The sequence below is a fragment of the Coenobita brevimanus genome, chromosome 23, assembly GCF_032717465.1.
Source record: "Coenobita brevimanus isolate Jiangsu-jjx chromosome 23, ASM3271746v2, whole genome shotgun sequence".
Lineage (NCBI taxonomy): Eukaryota > Metazoa > Arthropoda > Malacostraca > Decapoda > Coenobitidae > Coenobita > Coenobita brevimanus.
In genome coordinates, this window is record NC_136976.1 from 4,961,308 (window position 1) to 4,977,500 (window position 16,193).

Below are 16,193 nucleotides of genomic sequence, written 5' to 3' on the forward strand. Positions count from 1 at the left end.
CCTTTCCATTCGGTTCCCGCAACGTCCATCTCAGCAGTATTTCAACAAATAAGGGATGAGGCTATGGCACACCTAATGTCTGACTTGGTTCGTATCTCTGACAGGGGTAAAAGTAATCTGGTTGTTTTTTATGCATCAAAGACTCAGTTTTTACACCTATCAACCAGACATAATCTTCCACAGGTATACCCACTAATGTTTAATAATATTCAGTTTAATCCAGCATCATCCTTGAACATGCTTGGGGTTTCATTTATTCGGGGATTATCTTGGAAAGATCATATTACATATCTTGTAAAATCTGTTTCTAAGAGATTAGGTGTGCTAAGCCGACTCCGTTCCTTCTTTACCCCTGCACAATTGTTGACTCTATACAGGAGTTTTATCCGCCCATGTGTGGAGTACAACTCTCATGTGTGGGGAGGCTCCCCACATACAGCTCTTCTCAACAGGGTGGAGTCAAAGGCTTTTCGTCTCATCAACTCTCCTCCTCTTACCGACTCCCTTCAACCTCTGTCTCTATGCTGCACTGTTGCATCTTTATCTCTTTTCTATCTCTACTTCAATGGTAACTGCTCCTCTAAACTGCCTGCATGCATTCTTCCACCTCTACGACAGGCGCGTAGCACCCGTCTAGCAGCAAACTCTCATCCATTTTCTGTCCAACTCTCTAATGCATGAGTTAACCGTTACTCCCAGTCCTTCATTTAGCAACAGGTCAACTCTGGAACTGTCTCCCTCTGTCAGTATTTCCTGCTTCCTATGATCTCCAGTCTTTCAAACACAGTGTGTCCAGGCATCTTGAAATGATTGGATCTTGAATTTGACTCTCTCTTGTATTCTGTTTCTCGCTTGGAAGGAGCAATTTTGCGGGCTCGTGGCCCTTGGTTCCTTCTTCCTCACATTAAAAAAAAAAAAAAAAAAAAAGATGCTGCAAAACTTCACAGTAAAACTTTCCACTGACAGACTGACTGGGTGGGACAAATTCCTTGTGAACAATCCCTTGGATATCGAAGAAAACGATCAACATCGACTTGACATTGCTGCAAACTTGATGCGCTTTTTTTTCGGTCTCAGTGAATTGGGAGATTTCCATTGTGATGACTGCTGCTCTGTCTCTGGGTCATAACCATAAACCCATGATTCATCACCAGTTATGACCTTGGATATGAAGGTGGCATCATCTGACCTGATTCTTGAGTTCCCTGCAAACTGCAAAGCGATGTGCCTTCTGCTCATCACTCAGCAGTGATGCGTCTCATGCCCAACTTGTCTGACAAAATGCACTGCACACTCCCATACGACAGTCCAACGATATCACAAACATCATGGGTAGTTCGTTTATGATCTGCAAGGAGAGCCTGACGAACATTTCCGATGTTTTCTGGTGTTGCCGTTGACGGTCGTCCAGAACGGTCATCGTCTTTGACGGACGTTCGTCCTTCCTTGAACCATTTGTACTAGAAAAATGTTCTACTCTGGGACATGGCATTGTCACCAAAGGCTTACTGAAGCAACTGGAAAGTTTCTGCAGCCTTCTTGTTGCTCTTGAAGCAGAACTTGATGGAGGTTCTTTGTTCCGTTAGGTCCACCATTGCAAAACCCCCAGACCATCTACACACCACGTTACAATTGTAAGCATATCTCAACACGTCCGCTCACAGACACGGCCGGGGCCACACTGACTTACAAGGGGTGCTGCTGACTCCTCCTAGCGACAAAAGGCAAAACCGCAAACTGTTGGCTTCCTCTGTTCAAATTACTGAAACTTTTGGGTAGCACCTCGTATACGATAAATAATAATTGCAGGGGATGAAATATGTGAATCAGGTTTCGTCTGTATTCCAAGATCTCTTCAGGGTGTGTAGAGGCGTCATATACCCAACCATGACTGCCACTACTATAACTACTATTACTATCGCTATTATTGTTACTATTACTACAGAGAGAGAGAGAGAGAGAGAGAGAGTTACAAATGATTCCCCGTTCTCTTTAAAATACAATCCTCACATAACAATACATTGTACATTTTATGAATTCAGTTTCCCCATTATCAGTCTTGCTCTTAATCTGTCTCTATCTCCGAGTTACCACACCGATGATATCTCTCTAACTTGTACTGATATGCCCCTTACTTGCTCACCTCTTATCTCCACCAAAACTCGTGACATTTTCAAGCTGATTTCTCCTATACCCCTTTCAATCTAACTTGGCTCAGATTTTCGTCTTTCTGCATCTTATATCACGCAGGTCAATTATGGAAAAAGACACTGCATCTGCTCTACATCCTTTCCATAGTACTTCTTCCTGACAGGCATCATATTCTAGTGTTAATCTAGTGCTACAACTCAGATTTCAAGATGGAGACTGCAATTTTCGTCCGTTCGAGTAATAAAGCATAAAATAACCACTTAAACCAGAATATTTCATTGTGTTTATATATTATTCTTTCAGCATATACTTCGGTGCAGGAGAGGGACGCCTTCACGTGGTGGCACTGACAGGACCGGGTGGCTCTACTGCGGTTATACGAACGTCCCTCGACTTCCTCCCTATCCCCCAAAAGAGGATGGTGGAGCGCAGGAGGAAGGCAACGTTGATTACGTCAACTGGGTTCACACTGAGATAAGGGTGGGGTTGCTACGACTACTACAACAACTATTATCTACTACTACTACTGCTACCACCACCACTACCATCACCAATACTTCCACTATTCCTTCTACTACTACCAACACCACTACTACTACCATTACTACTACTACTACTACTACCACTACTACTACTACTACTATTATCACCACTACCACCACAACCAATACTAGTCTTCTGCTACCCCTACTACTACTACTGCTACTACAAACACCACCACCACCACTACTACTACTACTACTACTACCACCACCACTACTACTATTACTACTACTACCAAACTGAGAGAGAGAGAGAGAGAGAGAGAGAGAGAGAGAGAGAGAGAGAGACCTCCCTCACTCCCCCCTTCCACTGCACACCCCCTACGGCTAAAAAATACTCCAAGATAGCTTATCAGCATTAACCTCCGATAAACACTATCTCCATTATCACTACACGGAGAAAGACCCAGTTATGCTCTGATCGCACACACGTACACATACACCCACGCGCACACACTCCTACGTACAGGTATGCGCGTTTTGTCGAAGTGCACACGCGTATGTAAGCGTGCTGGAAGTGTACATGTGTGAAAGTACTGTACGCAAAATAACGAGGTATGTACGTTTTGTAGTTTTAAGTTATTATTATGGTGCATTACTACTACTATTACTACTACTGCTACTACTACTACTACTACTAAGTAAGCTCCATCTACCACCATTACTCTCTTCATTTTAACTTGGCCTAAACTTGTCATCTATGTCTTGAATCCTGAGCTGTAAAGAGCATTGTTAGTCACGAAGAAGTGCTATGGAAAGAATGGTAAGCCAGTGTTGTATTCTGCCACTAAGCTACTGGATGAGAGAGAGAGAGAGAGAGAGAGAGAGAGAGAGAGAGAGAGAGAGAGAGAGAGAGAGAGAGAGAGAGAGAGATCCAAGTTACAACAAATTCACTACAGCATCAACATCATCAATATCATCATCATTATCCTTATCATCATCATCAACATCATCATCATCATCATCACCACCACCACCACCACTAAACACATCACCATCATACACTTACCCCGTCATGGCCCAACACTCATCGTCCCAGCCCATGCAGTCCGCTTGTCTTCAATCATCCCACCCAGTCCTGAAAGAGGCCACATATTAGGCCAAATTCTTAGTGCCTTGGGAGAATTCATAACACCTCTTCCTTAGCGATTTATTCTACAAATTACAAATCGATATAATCAGGTATGTTACTGATACAAACTACAATGATAATGGGTAAAAAAAAATGTTGAGGTGTGCTAAACAAAGTAAATCGCAAAGGATACGGTGTTAAGAGTCTTCGATGCCATCTTGAATACGACCTCTCGCACTCAAAGGCCTCTTTTCTCGTCGATAAGGAAGCCCCCTAACACCCTTCCCTAAGCGATAAGCGATTTATTTTGCTTATTACATCTTACTGACCTCTTCTGTTATATAAAAACTTCCAATATCCCCATACTCTGCATAGGTAACGTACAAAAGGGCATTAACCAGCGATTTCAAAAAATAAATAGCTAAGGAAGAGGTTTAGGGAGCTTCCTTAACCGCAGAGAATACAGGAATATATAATAACACTATGTAACACGATTTTTGTTCCTGGGTAGTGGGTGTTATTTTCTGATAGTTTCGGTCTCAGAACCATGAAAAATGGCTATTACTCTCGTCAAACTTCGCTGTTGTGACTAGGAGAGTGATTTTTATGCCTCCAAACACGTGAAAAATGGCTACCTAGGCAGAGTGAGGTGAGTTCTTGGGTGAACAAAAAGCTTCACTTCATAAATGATTTTACATGTGTCTGCATGTGCCGATATCAGCATTGCACGTCATTTTGCTGAGCTCGGTGACTGGCTGAGGCACATTATTCGAACACGAACCGTTTCTGGACGCACCGTACCTTTCCGGGTGTGGGCGCCGTCAGTTGAAGTCAGTCTGAGCGGAGCTTAGTTGAAAGGCTTGTAAATATATATTATATATCACTTCGTTATCGAATTACGGATGGATTGTGGATTTTTACAGTAATGATGCCAATTTTGTTGTACTCTAAATTCTATACCATTGTTTTTGTTTTTTCGGTCATTGCAAACATGAATGTATCTATTTTTTCAGAGATGTCATCTAGAGGTTGTAAGCATTCCGCTTATGCGTTTTGCTATATTTGTGGTCAATTTATCAAAAGGAGAAAGAAGAAATATTCTGTAGAAGCATCTGTAAAGATGTGTGAAGCTTATAAGGCATATTTTGACGTGAAATGGGGGCCACTTGTGGATCCTAGAAAAGTACTGATGCCACCCTCACACATCAAACTAGACCTCATGAAATAATTTGTCATGGCTCTGGACAAGCGGTCGGCGGCATTTCAGTACCTACGAGACTTCTTCCCCCTGCTATCGCAGGCGAAAATCAAAGCCGGTATTTTCGTCGGTCCACAGGTTAAGAAGATCCTGGAGTGCAAGGATTTTCCCAACAAGCTTTCGAAAGTGTAAAAAGTGACTTGGGACAGCCTGAAAGCAATGGTTCGGGGTTTTCTTGGAAATCACAGGGATGAGGACCATATGGAGCTGATTGACAACCTCATAAAGAACTACGGCGCCATGGGCTGTAGAATGTCACCCAAGATTCATATGCCTCATTCCCATCTTGATGAATTCAAGGACAACATGGGTGCACATTCGGAAGAGCAAAGAGAACGCGTCTATCAAGATATAATGGACTTTGAGAGGGGATACCAAGGACAGTATAACGTGAGCATGATGGGGGACTACATTTGGGGGCTGGTCCGTGAAAGTGATCTACTATACAATCGTAAATCACGAAAAAAGGTTCGATTCTAGACTTCTACTATTTCATTCATTATGTATTCAATATTGTTACATGTCACTTTTCATAGTTACATGTTCTCTTCTGGCTCCTCGCGAAGGAAGACAAACCCACTCATTCTTTCTACAGAAAATTAGTAAATATAAAAAATCATTCCCCTGTTTACAAAAGCGAAGTTTTAGGATGGTGATATAAGTACTCTATAGTTTTGAAGCAAAACAAATAAGGGAATAGTACTTATTACACAGCAACAGATTTTTTTTTACACTGTAATAAGACCCCAGCAATATATAATAATAATAATAATAATAATAATAATAATAATAATAGTAGTAGTAGTAGTAGTAGTAATAATAATAATAATAATAACAATATAATAATAATAAAGTAACAATGACGATGATGATGATGGCCGGACCAGTGTTAATTACTACGACGTTCATCTGAAAATAAACCCAGTGGACTGCAGGCTGAAATTACCTATCCCTGCAGTCCACCATCCTCCTTTCGGGGGATAAGGAGGGAAATGGGGAATGTTTGTATGACTGGGCAAGAGAACCGACCAGTTATACAGATGCCACCGCGAGAAGGCGTCCACACACACACACACACACACACACACACACACACACACACACACACAAAGCTGCCTGATTACTGTATACATTCTACAACTACTTCCCTGTTCCCCAAAAGGAGGATGGTGACCTGTAGAAGGGCATCATCAGTCTGCAGTCCACTGGGTTCAACATTCCAGATGAACTTCGGGTTGTTACTACTACTACTACAACTACTACTAAAAATAATAATAATCATCACCATAATAATAATAATAATAATAATAATAATAATCTTATAACCTGAATCTGATCATCTGAAAGTAAATATATATATATATATATATATATATATATATATATATATATATATATATATATATATATATATATATATATCATCTTATCAAAGGGACCATACTTGCGTTGCAGTTGAAAGCCAGCCGCGCAACGGTGGGCAATCTCTCCCTTCCCTCCCTCCTCTCTCTCTCTCTCTCTCTCTCTCTCTCATATCAGCCTGCACACACCTTATTGCAATAATCGGTAAATATATGACGTATATATTGCAATAATTGGTAAATATGAGTATATGACGTATATTGTTTGTACTGTATTTATTTATTATTCCCCTCAAGCTATCATAGTGCATTAACTCATTCCCTCTCTTTTTAGAGAGAGAGAGAGAGAGAGAGAGAGAGAGAGAGAGAGAATAAGTTAGTCACAAGGAAAAACCGCCACTAAGATTTCTGAATAAAGGAATTTGACGGGAAAAATAAAACAGGATTCCCGTCGTTATGCATATGGCCATACTTCTAAGACACGTATTCTCGTCAGGAAAAGAAGCTCCCTAGCACCTCTTCCTTAGCGATTTATTTTTGGATATGGCTGGTCAATATCCTTTTGCACGTTATTTATGCACTGTATGGCAATGTGCGAAGAATATAATCATTTAACACAGAATGAGGCAGTATGGTGTAATAAGCAAAATAAATCGCTTAGGAAAAGGTGTTAGGGATCTTAACTGACATGAATAAGAGCCCAAGTGTTATTGCAGACTTGTTAGCATCCTCTCCATAGCGATTTAGTCAGCATATTCTACTTTAACTTTTTTTTTTTTTTTTTTTTGCATCAGTATTACACACAAGAGCATATTGACGTGTAATGCGGAGAATAAATTGATTAGGACGAGGTGTTACGTAAAGTCCAAAGCCACTTAAATGCGAACCTGTTATCCCACGTCTACAGTACCATGTCCGATACTCTTGTTGGTTGAGGAAGTTCCCTAACCCCTTCTCTAAAGCAATTCATTTTGCTTATTATACCTTCTTGTCCTAGTGTGCGTGGTACAGATCATTCAAATATTGTCACGCCGCCACAGGCCCGTATGCTCACTGGGTAAGAAAGCTCCCTAACACCTCATTTTTAGCGATTTATTTTTGGACAGGGCTGGTTATTATTATTATTTTTTTTTTAATACGTTACTTATGCAGAGTATGACGATGTTTGAAAGACGTAAAGAACACAGAACATGTAAGTAATGTGTAATAAGCAAAATAAATCGCTCAGGAAAGGGCGTTACGGAGTATTCTCATCCAACGAGAATACGGGTCATGGTGCTACCTAAGATGACAAATTCTTGTTTAAGTGGCTTCGGACTTTTCGTAACACCTCCTCCTAAGCGATCTATTCTGCACATCACACATTAGTATCCTCTTGCATATAATACTGATATAAACACGATAATGCTAGAAGTAAAATATGCTAAATCGCTAAGGAATGGGTGCGACGGAGTTAGCATGTCAGTTACGTTATGATACAATAATACATTTAAAGAGATAACGGAATCACCCTTACCTACTGACGGTTAACAAATCCAATAAATGTCTCAATAATGCATTTAATAAACAACCGACTGCCTTTATCTCCTTATGAAATCTGCGGAATGTTGTATCTTATCGAAGGATGTTTTGGATTGACGTTGGCAAAGCTCTTGATATGGGATTGGTCCAGTGGATTGGTCTCCCCCCCCCCGCTCTCTCTCTCTCTCTCTCTCTGGTCCGTTTTTAAATCCTTCAGCCATTTGACTTTATTATTATTATTATTATTATTATTATTATTAAAACAACAACTACTACTACAATTACCGGTACTACCACCAACACTACTACTACTACTACCTCTACTAATTATAATTATCACCATTTTTTACTATTACCACTGCTATAGTACCACTACTACTGTTACGACTACCACAAGCACCTCTACTACTACTACCACCACCACCATTACTACAATTATTACTATTGCTGCTACTACTACTACTACTACTATTATTATTATTATGTGGTATGTAGGGACGCTCACCATCCACTCACTCGATGTAGTGCTGTTCTCGGGTGTCTGCCCTTTCCTTTCCTTCATCCTTCCTTCCTTCTCCCCTCTTCTGTCTTTCCTTCATTCTTTCCTTGTCCTTCTGCCTACGGGTGACTTTACACTCCCTCTTGTCTTTCTTTCCATTATTCTTTCCTCTTCCTTCTGCCTATGGATGACTCTACGCTGAGTGACAAGCCAAATGGTTTCCTGTACACCAGGAAACCATTTACTACGCTGGGTGGTAACCATATAACCAAATTTGGCGCTTGGTGGTTATTATTGTGCTCCAGTCGGATTAAGCCGGTGAAGGTTTATATCCAAGGGATGGTTGGGGCTGACTGCTCATGTACTGCCACTCAGGGAAGAGTGAGGCTGGTCACTCTCATCTTAAATGTCGGGACCAACTGCCTAGCCCCAGGCTTCTACGCTCCTCATGGGGCAATATAGGATTGGATGATGGATGGATGGATGGATTATTATTATTATTATTATTATTATTGTTGTTGTTGTTGTTATTATCATTATTATACCTCCCAACGATTTTCTTCAGACTTCTGATGAACTTTTCGAATGTGGAGGATTTAAGAACAGCCTCCACTGACCATCTCACGGTCGGGAAAGCTCTACCACTTCTCTTTTAGCTAACGCCACACGATTTTATTTAGCTGAGCCATAGGAGTCTGTGTTAATCCCATCATTCCTATACTTCTTTCACCTACACACGGCCCTGATTTTCATTCTTTTGTAGCTTCTTTCACGTGACTCTGTGTGGCAGAAAAAGACAATAACCCAAAATAGCAGGAATACATTCTTTCCTTAGCACTTCTTCGTGACTATCACAACTTGGTATTCAAGATGAGACAACAATTTTAGACCAAGTTAGAGTAAAAGGAATATATGTCTCCCCGATGCTTAGAATAATCATCAGATACTCGTAGTTGTTGTTTAACCCCGATGTCTGGTCGAGCAGACCCATCGACGAATGGTAAGTGTTATGCGAGGCGTTTTTAGCTCGACTTCTCGCGCCAAAAACGCTCGCGACTGAGCGGGGTCCTCTTTCCGGACCGGAAATAAAACACTCACAAAGGAACAGGGCATAAAAACTAGGCAGTACACCTTAACACATCTATTAGCTTATTTCAATACACTGTGACAATACAAAGAGTTACAAGATATGATAGGGACAGGGTTACAGAGTTAACTTCACAATAACATATAGCACACACAGCACAGGCAGCGGGTAGAGTTCTGTAATTATATCTCGCTGGTGGATCGTAAGTTCAATATACCCGTATTGTGTCTATAGGCAAAACGTGTATTTAATAATCTCGACCTGATGCACTAAGGGTGGAGTGGGCCAAGGGTCGAGAGAGTGAGTATTACTATAATGGATTGCAGCACGAGCCGCGACACTCGAGGAAGTTACTTAGTCACAGGGACACTGTTCAATGTCTTTTGGCTTTTCTCTGTGCTCAGGTTCTATGTCGGAGTTTACTGGTCTGTCTTGTTCTGCCTGGGTATTTTAATTCACTGTGTTACTATAATAATATTATTCTGGCCTCACTCTTTCACGGTCACTGTTCACTCCCGTCTCCGTAGTTTTTCTCTGTCACAGGAGATACACTTAAGTCACTACTGGCCCTTGTTTCCTGGGGCTTAACACAAGTGGCGCCCGGGCGTGGGAGGGGGCTCTACTGGGGAGCCCTCCTGCAGGAGACAGTGGACTGCCCATAGGGGCGTCCCTGCCCGGGGTTCCTTTGTCAGGGGGGTGCAGGGAGACTCTCCCGTTTGGGGGCCTCGACCTGAGAGGCCCTCGTGGCGGAGCCTCGTCGGTGGGGTGCAAGGAGGCCCTCTGGACTTGGGGCGCTCGACCTGAAGGGCGGCCCTCTGGACTGGGGCTGAACAGCGTCAGGAGGCGGGCCTGTCGCCTCTTCTTCCGGGCAGAGAGTCTTTGGGGAGTAGAACTCAAGTGGCTAGGCTCCGGGGCCTGCCGGCCCGGTCTGGGAGCCTGGGTGCTGCGGTCGCCTTTAGTGAAGGACGCCGTCAGGGGCAGACTGCGGCACCTCTTCTTTCCAGCGTTCGCCAGAGACCGGGGCCGACCAGGGGTAGGCGGCAGGGCCGACACAGGGCCGCACCACCACTCCGGTAATACCTCGAGGGAACCACACCTGGAGGGAGTAAGAGAGGGGCGTCCCACGCAGCCGAGAGGTGAAAGGCCGGCCGCGCAAGGGACCTCCTTCTCCAGGAAGACCTCAGAGATCACAGACGAAGGACGTACAGTGGCCAATCCTTCCCCCACACGTACAGAGGCCGACGTGGCGGTTCCGCGATCTCCAAGGCCTACAGCTGAAAGACGTACAGTGGCCGATCCTTCCCCCACATGTACAGTGGCCGATGTGGCGGTGCTGCTCCCGAAGGAGGAAGAGGCAGATGAGGGGCGCACAATGGCTACACCCTCCCCGGCACGTACAGTGGCCGATACCGTGGATCTGCCTGCCCCATGGAAAGTAACAGAAGGACGTACAGTGGCCGATCCTTCCCCCACACGTACAGTGGCCGATGTGGCGGTGTTACTCCCGTAGTAGGAAGAGGTAGTGGATGAGGGGCGTACAGTGGCCGAACCCTCCCCGACACGTACAGTGGCCGATATCGTGGTTCCACTCCTCTTCTCCCTGCCAGTCGGAGTGCGCTCAATAGCTGTCACTCCGTGGTCTTTGCCAATCGGAGTGCGTTCAATAGCTGACACTCCGAGGCCCTTGCCAATCGGAGTGCGTTCAATAGCTGACACTCTGAGGCTCTCTCTGCCAGTCGGAGTGCGCTCAATAGCTGACACTCCGCTGTTCTTTCTGTCACTCGGAGTGCGCTCAATAGCTGACGCTCCGCTGCTCTTTCTGTCAATCGGAGTGCGCTCAATAGCTGACGCTCCGCTGCTCTTTTTGCCAGTCGGAGTGCGCTCAATAGCTGACACTCCGAGGCCTTCTCCAGAGATGGCTGTAGCTGAAGGACGCACAGTGGCTGAACCTTCCCCCACACGTACAGTGGCCGATGTGGCGGCGCTACAAGGGTACAACTGAGGGGCGTACAGTGGCCGAACCCTCCCTGGTACGCATTGAGGCAATACCGCGGTGTTGCTTGGGACTGACTCTGAATCAGTCCCACCCCTTACCTGGTGAGTGCTGTCCCGCCCGCAGGGTCGTGTTTTCCGGCGGGGTAGTTTCCGTCGAGGCGGTTGAGGGTTAGAGGGACTCAGGACAGGGGGGCATCAATGTCCTTCTTGCTCTGGGTTGACCTCCCGGTGACCCGGCCCTCCGTGGTGTCCTCCTGGGGTGGTAGTGAAGCTGCGGTTTGGTGGTGGGGTGGGGAGTGGTGGGGTGGCCGGTCTGGCGGCGGCAGGTATTTCAGTAAGCAACTGCTTTTGTGGGACCGTCCTGTAGGTAGAGTACAGTACATACACCGTGTAGAGATCTGGCGTCCACCTTGTGGTAAACACGGACCAGGATCCTTCTCACGGCGTGGCACAGGGAAATATGAGGAGGTTTGGCTCCCGTGTGGACGCCGCAGATGCTTTGCTCTGCCTAGTGTGCACAGCGCCACCACACTTAGGCTCCTTGTCAGCGCATCACTCTGAGTAGCAACAATAAACTGAAAACTACGTCACGCCAGTTACGTCTATTACTCTTATCTATTTACCAAGACGGCAACACACACACACACACACACACACACACACACACACACGTTTGATAAGATGACGTCAGAGATACTTTTTTTTTTTCGTTAGTTCTGCAGTATCATTGGTGGTTAGCCTTGGGAATACTGGATGATTATTATCCACGAATACACAACGACACAGATAGACAGATAGATAGCTAGACCAACACGCAGGTAGACTGACAGGAACACAAACAGATAGAGATAGACAGAAAGGCAGACGGATGGATGGATGGACAGAAAGACAGAGATAAATACTGCCTGACTGACAGACATAAACAATTACATAATCAACAGACTACACCTATGCAATCAAATACAGAAAAATACATAAGTAAAAAAACTGATATTTTCCCATTATCTAACCATCATATTTTATTTCCACCCAGGCAAACCGCAGGGGAGTGACCCAGCCAGAAGCCAAAACCGGAGATTGGGCGTCCGCAAAAACCAAGAGCTGAGAGTCTGCAAAAACCAAGGCCATTCGGATTTGGGAGACCGAGAAGCGTCTTTATAAACAGAATCAAAGAAAAAAACACTTGAAAACCAGAAAAACAACGAAAACCACCCACCCACACACACACACACACACACACACACACACACACACACACACACACACACATTCGCAAAACCCAAGGAAAACCAGACTGAAAGACCAGGAAGTGACAATATCTACAAAAAAAACAAAAAAAAAACAGCAGATCCATAGAAACAAAACCGCCAAAAAAAAAAAAAAACTAATTGGAAAAGCAAGTGACTTTACAAAAATGGATTGAAAAGCCGTGAAATAACTGCATACAGAAGGAAAAATACATTCAACTAGAAATACTGGTGACAAATAAAGGCGGGTAAAAACTGAGTAACGGAAAACACGGTACAAAGACTCTTCACAATAAAAAAAAAAAGAATTGGAAGAAAATTTGGAATAACATAAACGAACTTCTTGGATTAAAAGGTTAAATTTGGATAAGGATTAACTGACTGAAGAAACTTAATCTAAATTCGCAATCATGGTGTTCAAAGAGTGCTGTTGTGATCCGTTTAAACTCACTTATATCTCTGGGATTGTGACTGCGGTGAGTACTGTTACTGAGAGAGAGAGAGAGAGAGAGAGAGAGAGAGAGAGAATAGTGTGTGTGTGTTCTTACCTAATTGTTCTTACCTAACTGTATCTTTACAGGAATGAGTCAAGCTCGTACTGTCCCGTGTCTTAAACCATATTTATCGTACATATCCTTAAATTTGTGAATTGTTTTGGCACACACTATTTCATTCGGTGGTGCATTCCATTGATCAATTGCTCTGTTTGGGAAACTGAATTTCCTTACGTCTTTATCACCTCTCTTCTTATGCAGTTTTTTGCAGTGTCCTCTTGCTGATGCTTCTCCATATGTTAAATAATCATTTATGTTTATTTTCTCCTTTCCTGATATGCATTTATATAGCATTATCATGTCACCTCTTTTCCTTCTCTCCTGTAGTGTTGGTAGATTCAGTTTATTTAGTCTTTCTTCGTAGCTTAGGTCCCTTAAGCTTGGTAACCATCTTGTAGCGGCCCTTTGAACTTTTTCAATCTTGTCTATGTGCTTTTTGAGATGAGGTCTCCAGACTACTGATGCATATTCCAGGGTTGGTCTAATGAATGATGTTATTATCCTTCTTAGCATGTCTTCATTTATGTATGTGAATGCTATTCTCATATTTGCAAGCAGTGTATACATGTTCCGTACCTTCTCGCTGATGTGGTCAGCCGGAGAGAGTCTGTTATTGATAATCACACCTAGGTCTTTCTCTCTTTCTGAAGTATATAGGGTTTTATTTCCTAACTTATAATCCCAATCAGGTCTTTTTCCACTTTTACCAAACTTGATTACATGACACTTGTCCACATTGAATTCCATTTGCCATGTACTACTCCATTCATGAAGTTTATTTAATTCTTCTTGTAGCTCTTTACAAGAGTCTGTGTTAGTAATTCTCCTTTGTATTTTTGCATCATCTGCAAACATATTCAGATAGCTCTCATTTCCAGTGTTACTGTTTATATCATTTATATACACTAAAAACATGATTGGTGCCAGCACTGAACCCTGTGGTACTCCACTAGTCACTTCTTTCCATGATGAGTAGTTTCCTCTTAGTACTGTCCTCATTTCTCTTTTTATGAGAAAGTCTTGCATCCAACAAAACAGTTTGCCTCGAATTCCTCCTTCATGGTACAGTTTCCATAAAAGTCTTTGGTGTGGTACTGTGTCAAAAGCTTTCTTGAAATCTAAATAGATACTGTCCACCCATCCTTCCCTTTCCTGTATTGTGTTTGTTACTCTGTCATAGTAGCTTAACAGATTAGTAACACATGATTTTCCTTTTCTGAAACCAAACTGTCTTTCTGTTATCATACTGTGTTCTTCTAGATGATTTACCCAAGCTTTTCTTATAGGTTTTTCTAATACCTTGCTTACAACACTGGTCAGTGATACTGGTCGGTAGTTGAGTGGATTTTGTCTATTTCCTTTCTTGAATAAGGGGACAATATTTGCTTTTTTCCAAATATCTGGTAGTTTACCTTGACTCAAGGATTTCTTGAAAATTAAAAATAATGGTTTACATAACTCCTTTGCACATTCTCGTAATACCCAACACGAAATTTCATCAGGACCACCAGCCCTTCCTCTGTCCAATCTACTTAACTCCTCCTGTATTACTCCTTCTGCTATTTGTATATCTGGTAGTATGTGTGGACATGCGTGTTCCACATAGTCCCTCTCAAAAATTTTTTCTTCTGGAAAAACTAATTGGAAATTCTTATTTAGTGCTTCACAAATATCTTTCTCTTGTGTATAAGTGATTCCCTCGTCCGTAATGGATTGTATTATATCTTTTACTTTAGTTTTGCTTCTGATATAGCTGTAAAACAGCTTTGGTTGATCACTACTTTTATTTATCTTATCCTCCTCAAACTGTTTTTGGGCTTCCCTCCTTATTCTTGTATAGTCGTTTCTTGCCTGTTTGTAATTATTGTACGCCCTTTCACTATTGTGTCTTCTGTATCTATTCCACAACAAATCTCTTCTTTCTTTTGATTTTTTACATTCTGTATTAAACCATTTCTGTATTTTCTTATCTGCTTCTTTGTGCTGTGGGATGTACTTCTGGACTCCTATTTCATAAAATTCACAAAATTTTTTATATACAGCATTTAAATCTTGTCCTCTAAGCTCATTTTCCCAATCAACTTCCAAGAAATACTTCTTTAGGTCTTGATAATTTCCCTTTTTATAGTTTAGGCTCTTTTTGTAACTATCATTGCTGTTTACTATGTCATATGCTATCCTGAAGTTATAGTTTAGTACTGCATGATCGCTTTTGCCGAGTGGAGGGTGATATATTAAACTGTCAGTATCATTTTCTTGCCTTGTAAATATTAGATCTAGCACTGAAGGTACATCAAGTCCTCTTTTTCTGGTGGTTTCCCTCACATGTTGCATTAAGAAAAACTCTTGTACGAGATCCAGGAGCTTTTGGTCCCAACAGCTTTCTTGGCTATTTATGTCTAGAGTATTCCAATTTATATTTGTATTGAAGTCCCCAGTTAGTATAATTCTTTCCGATTTCTCTTCCATTTTATGTAGCAATGATCTTACACTCTGAATTGTAGTTTCTGCCAGGTCCTCATATTCGTCTCTTTCCCATGTGTTTGATCTGGGTGGCATGTACAAATTTGCTACAATTACTTTACCTTCAGATGTGTCGATCTCTACTGCAATCAGTTCTACTTGTGATGGTATATCTAGTTTTATTTCCTTGACTTTTAGATTTTTCTTAGTTAATATTATAATTCCTCCTCCTTTTTTTAAATATCTGTCTCTTCTCCATATATTGTATTCTTCCAAGTTTAGTATGTCATATGATATCCTTGGTATTAATTTTGTTTCAGTTAGGCATATTATTTGTGATTCATTTTCTCTGACATAATCATTCATCTCTAGTAATTTAGATACCATTCCATCCACATTTGAGTACATCAACTTTATCATCTTGTTTATATACTTGTCCTGAC

The 16,193-nt window shown here is 42.3% G+C and overlaps 2 protein-coding genes across 2 annotated transcripts in view; one reads left to right on the forward strand and one right to left on the reverse strand.

Annotated features, from left to right (window-relative positions):
* The window catches only part of LOC145392840 (phenoloxidase-activating factor 3-like), a 29,764-nt gene extending 26,035 nt beyond the window's left edge, over positions 1-3,729 (reverse strand). The window contains exon 1 of the mRNA XM_080267126.1: positions 3,703-3,729. The gene's annotated coding sequence lies outside the window, so the exon portion shown is untranslated. The remainder of the gene's footprint in view (positions 1-3,702) is intronic.
* Positions 3,730-13,143: 9,414 nt separating this feature from the next.
* LOC145392640 (uncharacterized) overlaps positions 13,144-16,193 on the forward strand; it is a 34,658-nt gene continuing 31,608 nt past the window's right edge. The window contains exon 1 of the mRNA XM_080266964.1: positions 13,144-13,209. Within this exon, the coding sequence (XP_080123090.1) occupies positions 13,144-13,209 (66 nt within the window). The remainder of the gene's footprint in view (positions 13,210-16,193) is intronic.